At 40.8% G+C, this 13,071-nt stretch overlaps 1 protein-coding gene across 3 annotated transcripts in view; it reads left to right on the top strand.

The window, feature by feature from the left end:
- Nucleotides 1-13,071, top strand: part of C2CD2 (C2 calcium dependent domain containing 2) — a 45,625-nt gene that overhangs the window by 13,228 nt on the left and 19,326 nt on the right. For all 3 annotated transcript variants that reach the window (XM_069872293.1, XM_069872283.1, XM_069872302.1), the window contains exons 3-7: nucleotides 2,324-2,443; nucleotides 2,860-2,961; nucleotides 6,456-6,578; nucleotides 6,887-7,007; nucleotides 10,053-10,161. In XM_069872293.1, the coding sequence (XP_069728394.1) occupies nucleotides 2,324-2,443; nucleotides 2,860-2,961; nucleotides 6,456-6,578; nucleotides 6,887-7,007; nucleotides 10,053-10,161 (575 nt within the window). The remainder of the gene's footprint in view (nucleotides 1-2,323; nucleotides 2,444-2,859; nucleotides 2,962-6,455; nucleotides 6,579-6,886; nucleotides 7,008-10,052; nucleotides 10,162-13,071) is intronic.

Below are 13,071 nucleotides of genomic sequence, written 5' to 3'. Positions count from 1 at the left end.
GGGAGGTGGTTGAGTCACCTTCCCTGGAGGTGTTTAAGGCACGGGTGGACGAGGTGCTGAGGGGCATGGTTTAGTGTTTGATAGGAATGGTTGGACTCGATGATCCAGTGGGTCTCTTCCAACCTGGTTATTCTATGATTCTATGAAGACCACGGTTGTTTTATTAAAAGTGCGGGGAGAAGAGTAGGACTTGGTAGATGTCCTTTGCAGAAAATAAATTAATCAAGGGGACTAAAGCCCAAACCAGTAGGGTTTGGCTCCTAAACTAAAGCTACAAATATAAAATATAGATTTAACTTCTCTTGACAAGATGTAGAAAGAAGGGTGAAAGTTTACTTACAAGTAAACATGATTGAGAAAAAAGTGACACATGAACTCATCAACCAAGTCTCTTGCTACGTTTTTTTTTCTTGAGTAGTAGTCAGCTATGTACCTGGCAACCTTGGCTCTTAGACGTCCAGAAATTCCAGATGAATGGCTCCACGTCGCATGTACAACAAGTCCAACTTGTTCTGAATGCACTGAACTTCCTATGCATGTGTGAATGGAATGTGCGTGGATGATAAACCACTGCATTTGGGACATGGAGGTGTCAGCATCTTTTGCTTCAGACGTGTCCTTTTCCCTCCTCTGCCTTCAAAAAAAGGAAAAACATATTCATTTTTGAAGTCTTTTAAAGAGCCACCATGCCAATCCATCCTTATGAATTAAAGGAGTCATTTAGTATTTCAGGTTAAGTACAGTAAGCAGTTAGGCTCTTCAGTCTTGTCAGCTATCAAAAATGCTTAAAAATCTTGTTATAGCGTAATAGTAGATGTTTCCATTGATTATATGGGACTAAGGGTCAAAAATCACTTCTGAAGAAATTTAGACTTTGTGGAAGGGGAAAGGTGAGGGAAACTGCTTTGTTTGCTTCTAAACTATACTTGGCAGAAGAGAAACCTGAAAAGGCAAATCATGTTGCTTGTGGGAATGATTGAGATTTTTATTTGTCATGCTCACCTCCTCCCCCTGCTCCTTGGTAATTAAGTCTCTACCTCAATGGACGTGCTCTAAAGCCCTTGATAATGCTCTGGTGCTTCTTAAAATGTATGTTATAGAGCCCAGGGAGATGAAATATATTTAAGGAGAAACTGATAAGTATCTTCTGGAAGGCACTGGATTCATTTTCAAAGCCTGCAGATTCAATTCCAGTGCCTATAAGTGAAGCAATAAGTGTGCAAACGTAATTTAATAGTATACGTGCAGAGTTCCTGTCAAACAAATCTTGCAGCGAGTTATTGGTCTGTGCATGGCAATAACCTGGTTAACTTTGCCTGAGTCAGTCTAAGGAGGGCTCAGCTGTCCTTTCCAACAGTAGAGCTGTGGGGACAGTATCCACAAAGGTAGTGACAAGCAGCTGTCTTTAACAGGCAGAGTTGTTTGCAAAGTGAGCTTCTCTCCCTGGCATAATGAGTGATTTCTGATTTCTGTACCTGTGGCTTCCTTGTGCCACCTTGTGCTTTCTGCACACTGGAAATTCTGGACGGCACCTCAGACTGTTTGCAGAGGAGAAGGAGGAAAAAAACATTCAATACTTGTAAATTCAGTGTGATAACAAGTTAAATTACTGCTCATAAAAGTGAGAGAATGTACTCAACCAAGTTTATTGCAGTCAACTGGCATCTAAATTAGTCCCAGGCGTTTAGCTTTGTCAACAATTCTCAGAGCCTTTCTTGGTCTGGTCAACGACTTGAATAAGCTTTTAAAGGCGTCTGTCCCTTCCCACCCCACTGGGAACTGGAATTACTCAGACAAAATCCTCTTCTACAGCAGCAGGGTTATGCTGGAGTTTTACATTTGTAGGATACCACTAAACCAAATATTGTTTGGTAACCTCACCTATTCTGTAGTAGGTTAGTTAGTTTGCAGCAGAAGAGGAAGAGCAACAAACTACTTTATCTCTCTGATGCAGAATTGTGATCTTTGAGCTTTTAATATAGAGCTATGTAAAACATAAGGGAGTCTTTGTCAAGTGAGCATTGACTTCTGTGTTGGATAACAATGAAAAAGAAATTTTGGGAAGTACCAGAATTACCAGTTATTTAATTCTGTGCCCAGAAGCAAGCACTTGAACTATGGTTTTTAGATGTGAATGTACAGAAGGAGGTAGAGATGTTAATGAAATTGCTTAGAAGTCTTTGACCTATGGAATTTAGCGTAGTTCTGGCAGCTTAAAGTCCTTCCTTATCTCAGATCCTTTCTTGCCTTCACCAAAATTTCTTCTGAAGACTAATTTGTTTTTTCCTTCCTTTGTCTCCTCTCACCCCTTTCATTTCTTTAGGTGATTTCTTGCATTGTTTTGGGGGATTCTGTCACATTTGTTGTCACCGTCTCACATACTTCACCCACAGCTGCCGAAAGTCAGTCCTACAGTGTGAAACTGTCTCCACTTCACTTGCAGGTAAAGTGTTAAGTGTTCTCTCTCTTCTTCCTTTTGTAATGTCTCACCCTGCAGCTGAGCTAAATCTCCTGTTTGCAAAAGGCCTACAGGCTCATATTAACTCCAGTAAAACATTTAATAATATTACAGTTTCCCTCTGGGGCAAGTGGTAAATTCATAAATTAAGTTGCCTTTTTAGAACTGTGAATAACATGTTGGGTAGACTGTTCAAATGTATAGAACAACGATAGCAGTTTTTGACTGGCATGCACTCTCAAAGCTTAAGTAACTTCTACCTTCTTACACTGTCACTTTGACTTTACTTCCTTAGAAACTAGTATCATTCTTCCTTTGGTGAGCCTTAGCATGGGGCTTGACGTACAATTTCTTTATAGGACACCAGAGCACTGTAGCAATAACTGCTTTCCTATCCACAGCTTCAACTCTACGTGAAAGACAAAGGAGAAGATGTCAGAGTTGAGTGGATCCTCATTAATGCAGATGAAACCAACTTTGAAATCCAGCCAGTAGTGCGGGAGGTCAGTCACTAAGTTTTATTTGTTGCGATGGTGGAGAGGATGGGTGTCCGTCCTTGTGCAAAACCCAGTGTAATGCTTTAGGTTGGCAGTAGAAGTGTCTAGAGCTGAGGTATCAGGTGAGGGTGGAAGAGCTGAAGCAACGTGCCCATTCCTTTCTGCTGGCTGCCTTTGCTGGAAGTGTGGGGCAGTTACCAGTCAGCAGTGCTGTCTTGAGCTTCTTTGGTGAAATCTCATGGCTCATCTGTCAAAACTCTACGTCTCTGAAATCTAGGAGCATTTCTCAAGATTACTGAAGCTTTAAAGATAGGTCAACCCTATGTTTGGCAAATGATATGGCAAACATTTTTCATCCAAATTCAAAAGTATGAAAAATCTCTGTTCCTAAATACCTTCTCTCAGATCACTTCTAAATAACAAAAAACCCCGCTTATAATGATATTTCCATCAAAATAGTTACAAAGTTGCCCCTTCCTTAACTTAAATAAATTTTGAAATCTGACAACAATAGTTCAGAAACAGCTCTGTAGAAACACAAATATTTAAGGAAATGATGAATGATCTAAAATTTTCTTGTTGCTTTTGGAATTGTACCTTATCTTAGTATATAAACACTGATTCATTGGGATTTTTTAATGGGACATCCCCTGTAAGAGTTTCTTCGTGACTGAGACTCTCTTCTGCGTTTGACCCTTCACAGTTATATTTTTTTTGGCACTTTTTTGTGTATTATGAAGACAGTATTCCAACTGACAGCCTCATTGAAAAATATGTTTATTTTATAGTAGAGCTGCTTCTAAAGACCTGTACTGAGTGACCTAGAATCGTAAAAATTTATTACCACATTTTTTTTATCCAAAAGTGTGCAACTCACAGCTAAAGACAGACGAGTCCTTTGAAGTGTGTTTTGATGTAGATTTTACTGTGCTTGTGTAGCAGTGTGATTGACCTTCACGCATCAAGGTGGCATGCTGCTTATCCGCATATTGAACAGTCATTAAGTACTTACTGGCAAATGCAGATGACTCTGGTACAGTCACTAGACTTCACTGGACTTCACAACCTGCTTTTTGAGAGATGCCTGAGTCCAGGGTTGCAAAGTTATAACTTTCTGTCTTTGCCTACATTTTTAAAATGAGCCTGTGAAATTCTTAATAAAGGGCTTTGTTTTCACTTTGAAGTTTCTGTTAGCACTTAAGGAAGAGAGGAGGCAGGAAAGAAAGAGCTAAAAAAGCCTGTGAGCCACGGACACCTTGGAAATTGCTTCAGCTCCTAAACTTAAATGTCAGCTTTAGTGTCTTGATTTTCCTCTTTTGAGAGCAATATTGTGTGTACGAATAAAGAGCCTTAATTGCTTGTGATTATTTATACAGTGTCTTTGTCATCAGTCAGACAAGGTGGTATAATATTCCGTTGATAATAGCTGGGTGAAACCTGGATAGTGGTTGGCATCCTGGCTGACTGGCAGGGCTTGGGCTTGCGCTTGCATGCAGTTGTGCTGCTGTGACTTTTAAGTGCTGGTCTGCCCCTGTCTGGCCACAGTAGCTGGTTGTACTCCACTAGCACGTGTCAAACCTGAAGTAAAATGTGTTGACCTGAGACTTTTTTGTTCGTGTTTAAGCCATTGTGGCTTGCCTTCTAGGGGGTGACATGATAGAGCCTTATTTTACAAGTAAGGATGGCTAAAAACTGCTTTTCAAATAACTGGAAACTGTGGAAAGCCAGAAAATACTTAAGAGTAGAAGTGCAGTGACTATTGTTGCTGTTGTTAACTACTGAATAGCAAATATCAGATTAGGTTGCTAGCAAAGCGAGAGTTGGCTGGTATTTTGCACGTTGACACCCTTTTTCATCAGTGTTTAGCTAAGGGCAAGGGAGGGAAATTGCCTCCAGAACAGTGAAAACTAACCATGATTTGCCTGCTTATTTGAATTACATAAATAATGAAATTACTGAAACTAGGCTTTTGAAAGCTTAATTTACTTTAATATTTTTTAAAGTAAAAGAGTACTGTCTGCAAGTTGTAGAAATGCATCACTTTGGCTGTTGTTTGAGGGAGTGCAATGTGAAGAAAGAGTTTCTACAGGACTGATCGATGCCATTGCATGTTTTGAACTGTAGTAACCTGTCATCAAAGGGTAGTTAGGTAAGAAAGCAGTGAAACAGGATTTTTGTACACAGCATTCTTGGGATTTTTATGAAACACCTAAAAAGTTTCTGTAACACTTCGGTAATTAGGAAAGCGCTGTTACTGCTAATCTTTTTGACTTGTTGTGCAAGGCAGTCTAGCAGGATTAGGCCTTCAGTCTCCCACTTGATCTCCTGCTGGTGCAAATGGCGTGTCCTAATGATCAGTGTGCCTTGTCTTCACAGCAGGGCCTTGTTTGTTGGCCAGGGCATGCCGGTTGTGGGCGTGTTTCTGTCAGACTGCAGCACGCAGAAGGGAACCTTTTTTCTGTTTCATGTGATTATTACATCCTCCAGCTATTCTGTATCTACATCTATAAATCAGTTCCCTTTCTTTTAAAGTCCTGTTCTGTAGTAGTATAGTCTCTCATGTGACGTCTTGTGAGAAAGGATGGATGAGTCTGCAGTTGTTTAGATCAGATCTTTGTCTCCTACTTCAGTCTTTTCTTTAGAAAAGATACCTCACCTAGACGTTTCCTGTGCTACCTTTCAGAGCAGCTGAGTATCAAGACTGCCATTTCTGTGATAGCTCTATTTAAAAATCCATTCCCTGTAGGTAGCTGAGCAGAAGAGAGGAGCATGACGTGGGAAGCAGGCTTATCCAGGAGCACAGGGAGGGCAGGGGCAGCTCACAATCTTCGTACACCTTACAATTAACTGTGTGAAGCTCTGTGTGTAAGCAAAATATGTGGTCTGTTCTGATACCTCGGAGATAGTGGTGCTAAATGCAGATTGACGTGAGATTTTTGAATGGACAGACATTTGAGTCAGTCCCCCGGAGCAGTGTGACTATCTGTCCAGACAGTGCACTTTTCAGCAAGGTTAAAGACCTCCAAGAGATGCTATAATATTTTTTTTCAGTGCAGCACAGGATTAGCTTCTTATCAGCTGTTGCAAGCTGGCATAACTCCCATTGAATCAGTGGAATGGTGCCGATCTGCTTATCTGATGACCTGCTCCGCTCTCTCAGTGGGTTGCAAAGCAGTATGAAAACCTTAAAATGCCATCATAGCATATAAACTATTAATGAAGCTTACGTTTTTGTGGCTAGTTGCTGTGGCTTCCTAGCCTCAGAACGGCGAGTGACTTTTTCAGTATATTCCTAGTTTCCCTTTACTGCATAACATAGAAATTTAAGTAATTATTTGCATGATCTTTTGTTACATTATATTGTTAGCAACAGAAACCATGTCTGTCTCTGACAAAGTTATTGTTCAATAGCTTTGGTAGTTTAGATACACCAAATTAATTTTTGCTTTGACTTCTTTTTTTCTGACTTTTGAGAAGCGTGATTGTTTTATATCTCTTAGGGACAGACAGCTGGGACATGTGCAATACCTGACACACTCAGAGATGTTTTGAAGAACCTCTTTAGCTCAGTTTCTCCGTCTGTAGTATTGAGTGCAAGGCCTACAGATATAAAGGAGGTTCAGGTAAGTCTTATTCCTACCTAAATCTTTTGAGAAGTGCCCTGCTTAATGTTTTTCTTGTATGTCCATGACTCACAAATTAGTAAGTTTAACACCGTTCAGGTTCAGTGATTAGAAACAACTGGAATGCATTCTTTAAAGTGGTGTAGCCTTTGGCAGTGAAGGCTTTGTGATGGTGGTAACTCCCATGTGGCTGTCTGTTCATGTAACACCCCATCGCAAGTCTGCTTACATATATAGATATGACAGAAGTTCGAAGTAATTTGTAATTGTCTATGCACGATCCCTCTTGTGCTGCTTGCTTTTCACAGAACGTACAGAACATAAGCCTTCTCCCTCAGGGCACCAGCCCACCTAAACCTCCAAGGGCTCACGAACTCAAACTGCTGGTAAAGAACATTGCGGTAAACCTAACTGATCACAGTGCTGCAGGTAATGTAGCCCATGCGATGCTGTGTGTTTTCAAGCAGGATTGGGGTTTTTTATTTCCTTTCAGCTGAAATAATTTGGAAGTTCTAGGTTGTAAACTTCTCTCAGAAGAAGATGTAAGAGATCGCTGTACTCTGAGAAACAGACTTAATCATATCTGTACAGAACTTTGTATGTTTTGGTTTATTTAAGTATTTAAGCATTTTGATATTCTTGTAAGCAAATACATCATATTGAAAACAAATTGAAACAAACATATTTATAAAGTTGCTTGATTATTTTCTGAATTGTAGTTTTAATTTCTAAAAGTTATCACTTCGGGTGTACCCAAAATGAGGGGGTCAAATCCAACTCTCCATTAGCTGCTGCCAATGACATTGGTTTGGTTCAGTATTACCCTATTTTTACAGCTGCTTTTCTTTACTTCTGAGCAATTTGCTGATTTATTTAAAGCTCTCCTCCTCTATCTAAACTGCCTTCAAAGGTGTTTTTTTTGTTATCGGGGATTATTTCCCCTTAATAAAGTGCCTCTGTGGGCAGGGGAGGGAGTGCCTCCTGCGAGTGGAGAAGGAAGCCAAAAAGGAGGTCACTGCCTAGTGAAATTGCACTGTTGGTTTTGGAAAGAAGTACCAAGCCTGTCTAGCAAGTATTGAGACTTCTTCAAGTGCAAGCACACCTGCATCACTGATGGAGGCATGAGCAAGCATATGTCAGATTCTGTCAGCGGAAATGCTCATTTGAGGCTCTGTTATTTATGGTCACTAACAATTCCGTAACAGTCTTTTTAATGAAAGCTTGTGGCTGCTAAACTGGACAAGGTGCTAGTTTAGGATAAATACATCCTACTTGCTATACTCCTTTTTCCAATTAGATGTACTATGTTTCTGCCCTGGACCCTTGCATAATGCTGCTTTGCTCATCCTAGTTGCAAGTGATTCCCCTGTAAACGTCTACAGACTGTCTTTTAAAATCAAATTATTTTTAAAGCAGTTCTGGAACTCTTTGCAGTGAAATGTCCTGTTTAAATAAAACTGCACTTGAAACCAGATTGCAGGGAAACCTCATTTTGAATTTTTATTACTCTGCAATTTTGTAGTGCAGACTAAGCTTTTCAGAAGAGTAGATCATTTTGGCCACCTTTAAAACTCATGAGATGAGAGATACCTTTATGTTCATGTGTACAGGGAACAGAGGATTCATCATATGGGAAGCCTCTCTGCCCTCTCCCTGAAGATGAGACTTTACGTACAAATTAATGTGTTCTACTTTGGGAACCAAGATATTGAGAAGCGAAATCACCATTTGCTCTTCTAAGATGAGATGGAGGGAATTTTGTTCATTCTGTAGCCGTTCTGGGAGTGTAAGCACTTCGGAACTGAGTATGAGAAATAAAGCTTCATAGTGGGGTTTAGCTGGTACACTCGAAATCCAGTGGAAGTGCTGCACAGCTGGGAAGATGTTAGCTTCTGGATATAGCTTGCTGCCTTTTAATTATTGTTCCCTTCCCTTTGCCTGGCCTTGTCTTGCAGCAATAGTTAATTATCATGTTGCAACTCTGAGACTTACTAAGTGCACAATAACGCAGCCTGATCTGCATAGGTACATAGAGGGTTGGGGAGGGGCGGTTTGTCTGTCTTGATCGTTATCATCCTATAAACCACATTAGCACCCACAGTTGAAAGCTTGTGGCTTTCCTGTAGATAGGTTAGTTCAATTGGTGAGTAACTGTGCCCATTTTTATCTCCTTAGTTTGTGTAAGAAAACAAAGGTTACCCTAGATTTAGTACTATATGGGCCACAGTGTATCTAGGGCAAAAGTGACTTTTGCTCTTAAGGAAAAAATTGTTAGTTGTGTGCACTAGGGCGTGCAGGGCAGTGATGTCGAAATACCCTGTTCAGGATCAGTCAGTGAGTGGCTCTGATGCAATTTCAGGCAGAGCTATACAGGCATTTCTGGCCCGGGCTGCTGAGCTTTGCTGGCAACAAGAGCAAGCTGCAGAGACATATGCCTGTGTTAACAGAAAACTGCGCTGGCTTTGTTAGCTCAGGGTCAGCGTGCTGTGAATGCAGCTAAACTACTTACTCCAGGGTTAGCCTGGATTCCAAATAAGCTGTGTGTACACAGCGCTTTGTCTGCTTGCCAGGCCCAAGCTGCTTCTGTGCCTGAGATGGGGCTCATCCTCAGCCCTGATGCACCACCAGAGGACAACTGAGAGTTGATGATTGTAAATATTAACCTAGATTCTGTAGAACCAGAGACAGAATATCTTGTTTGCTCTGCACACAGTCAGTACTGAGCTATTTGCCACTTTCCTTGATGTTTTAGAATCCTAGGACTGAAATAATTTCTGATGCTATGATAGCCATACTAAAGAAATTGCTTTAGGAGTAACCCATTGTGTAAACTGTTTCCCCTTGGAGCAGCAATTGAACTACTCTAATATGCCAATTTGCTACACTATCAAATTCCAAGATTGAGGTAGAGATAATTCTGCAGCAATATTCTAAAATGCTGTAAAATTGTAAAAAACCCAGTCCACAAAGCCATTGTTAATTAACACTGCTGTCATCATTCGCTTGCTAGCAGAAGCAGCTTGCTTTGATGTCCAAAGGAACCACTGTGACTGTGGCCAGTAAGAACTGCGAAAACTTATTTATTTCTTAAAGCAGCTGAAATCACCTCTGATCCCTCCCCCACACTCCCACCACCACCTCCTTGCAGTTCATTCTGTCTCTCCATCCTTTTTGATTTTTTCATGTTTGCACTTTTTTGCTTCATACCACAATTTAAATTGGGTCGTTGTGTTTCACCCTATGTAGAACTGTGCATAGGACAACAGTGAACAGTCTTGGCCATCACATTGGTGTAGATGATGTACAAACCGAGGGGAGGGAAGAAATTTCTGCAAGTGGCTGAGGAAATGTTTCCAATAGCCTGCTCAAAAGTACAGTGTGTAAGGAAAGGGGTTCTTTGCTTTCTTTTGAGTAAGTGTGCCTCTAGGAGATGGAGAGTGAATAACTGGATGTTGATCTTTCCTCCCCTAACAGGCAGCACAAACCTTGGGTGTATAGTTCAGTTGAATGAGCCTATGCAGAAGTTTTCCAGCTCTGTAGCCAAAAATGCTGCAAATCCCTTTTGGAAGGAAGAGTTTATCTTGTAAGTAACTTACTGACTGAGAATATTTTATAGTAAAGCATCTTTTTTTACTTAAACTATGTGAGATTTTTGATGGAAGAATGGCATTTTGATACTTCTGGTTGGGTGCCCTCAATAAATCAAGATATCTAATTACACTTTGCGTGGATATGAGATCAAATAGGCCTCTAGATCTTCCGTGGTAGATATCTGATTCTTGTAAATGACAGCGGTAACAGACATAATAAATCAACCTATTCTTTCATGCAACACCAAAAAAAAAGTGTTAGCAGGTTTTGAAGACACTTTACCTTAAAAACTGCATTTGAGGAAATCCGATGTCCCTTACCTCCCCTGAGTGGGAAATGTAAATGTGCAGAAAAAATGGCTATCTAAAAGAATGGTGCCTATGATTAAAAAGGAAGCGTAAAACTAACTGAATTATTTTCTGCATAAGAAAAATGGGACTTTGGGGCATCCTACATGGTGTTCTGTGATTGACATAGGTTCTGTAAATAAGGTCAAAGTGAGCAGTTCTAAAACTATTTTCATTTCCACTTTCTAGCAGCAAAGCAGAAATATCTGCTAGCTTCTCTGTTGTACAAGTTGAGGAAAAGGGTGTCACTGATGGTGGGGTGGGTCAGAGAAATGTTTCTCTAGTGGCTTTAAACACACACACAGGCAGGCAGAAGCAACTTCGCAGGGTAATGGGGTTGAGATGCAGCCATGCAACATACCATGGATACTACTTTTTCTCTTTTTTTCTACCAGATTATTAAGGTGAGAGGTACTTAATGCACAGTGGAGTTTCTCTGTTTCTTTTTGTAGCTTTTCTCTCTCATGGATTTCCATTTCTCTCTTACACACATGTAAAAGTATGTATTTCTGAGAGTAATATTTCAATTGGTTTTGTGTGAAGTTTTTCATCACTGTGTAATCCTAGCCTGGCATTTACTGTATCCATTCCTTCCCTTGCAAAGTTGAGACTTAGCTTACAAGGAACTGAGCATGTATTCAGACCTGTGCCTGTGGATGCTGAGTGCTATCTTACTTGAGGAGTGGTGTGAACTTCTGTGTGCTCCTCCTCAACTTGAAGGGGGAGTGAGCATGCAGTGTGCAGATCTTTTTTTGCCTCCTCATCACAGTCTGCTGTGAATGTTAAAGGAGTGTGCACTACAGAAACAGGAGAGCCAAGGGGAAAAGTGACACAGCTTCTTGATTTGAAGGAAGGTGCCAGGACTGGTCATCAAAAGTTGAGCAGGACTTGGAGAGCACCAGATCTCTCTGAGGATTGGTAGTGGGTGGAAGTGACTATAGCTGGCAAAGAAAAATTGTTGTAGAATAATACTGAAAGGCCTTGCCTTCTTATGGGATCTGATGGAAGTGTATGCAACTGCTTCTCATCCTGCTGTCAAGTGGAAGACCAGATAAAGGTCTCTTCCTTCAGACCCACACAGTCTAATGACTTTTAAAGTCTGATTTTGGTTATGAGGACCTGCAGTTTTTGTCAAAAGCCACAGATCAGACAATGTTCTGCTGTGACAATGTACTGCATTGATGTCGAGATGTAAGGATTAATGTGATGCAATTTCTTCTCCATAATAAGATGTGGGAAAGATACACTTCTGCAGCAGCTTTCTATTCTAGAGTATCTCAAAGTGCTTCAGCCACTGAGTCTGTGAATCACTTTGCCCATCTGTTGGTAGAACAGCATCCATGCTTGATGTTGCAGAGCAAACATGTTCCCAGCAATTTTAGTCAGGAAATATGTCAGAATAACACCCTTTCCAACTACAAGTGCAGATGGAGGACAGGGAGGATGTGATTAAGTTAACAGGAATTTGGCCTTGATGCTAGGTATAATGCTGGGTTTTCCACAGCATTGGCTGCTTTTCAGAAGAGCATGAGGTAATCTTGGGTACTTTTACAGATTAGTGATCAGGATTTGGCTGAATACCTTCTTTCAAATTCACATCCTCTGCCCTCTTTTCTTTATTCAAAACCAAAAATACTCACCAGTCTGAAGACTAGTGTACTGACCACCGTGTCAGGCTCTGCTTTAGCTTCGTGGCAAGAGCAGTAATAGTACCATCAAGGTGTTTCCTTTCAAGTTTTGGAGGTGCAGGAGGGGATAGGAGTTAAAACCTGCTGCATAGATGATGGTCCCAGAGCATCTAATGGAGGTGGGAATGCCTGCAGCCAAGATCACCTCATCCTGAAATGGAGACATAAAAATGAAATATCTACATGGTTTTTGGCAGAACACCTACTGAGATGGTTACAAAATCAATTTTTACTGAAAGGTTCCTCAGTAGGCACCAGTTTGCTTCACTGTCTCAATTACTTTATTGTATCTATTGTCTAGTCCATCTTATGAAGTGCCACACATGCCAGTAATTCTGCTAATAGATCGCATCAGTTCTGTCACACAGGAACTATTTCTTGTTATCCTGAAACATCCTTGAGTCTTATTTTGGAGAAGTAATACTAACTCCTCTCCCATAAGACTGTAACTACTTCTGTTTGATTGCTTCAATCCTGCTTTTGCAGCACACTTTTCTGCTTTGATGTTGTACCTCCCCAGCTTTGAATGGGTTGTTGATTGGACCTGTTCCAGCATCTTGAGCTACTAATTCGATCCTGCTAGGAAAAAATAACTTCTTAGTGCTGTGGGATAGCAGTTGGATTAGGGACCAACATCAACTTGAAGGGCAGTGTCAACAACTGGGCAGAAGAAAAGCCTCTGAAATTTTAGGCAGTCAGACTTCTGCAACAGTGCCGGAGAGAAACAAGTTGAGTTTTTCTGACCGTGATCTCTTTAGTCTGTCTTATCTGAAGTCAAAAAGATGCTACACATGCAGCGTACCCAGCAGTGCGGCCGTGCAGTGCTGCCCACCTGAGTTATCAAGTTGTACTGCTTGGCTTAGTGCA

Source organism: Phaenicophaeus curvirostris, chromosome 1 (genome assembly GCF_032191515.1).
Source record: "Phaenicophaeus curvirostris isolate KB17595 chromosome 1, BPBGC_Pcur_1.0, whole genome shotgun sequence".
Taxonomy (NCBI): Eukaryota; Metazoa; Chordata; class Aves; order Cuculiformes; family Cuculidae; genus Phaenicophaeus; species Phaenicophaeus curvirostris.
This window is presented reverse-complemented; position numbering and strand designations above follow the sequence as displayed.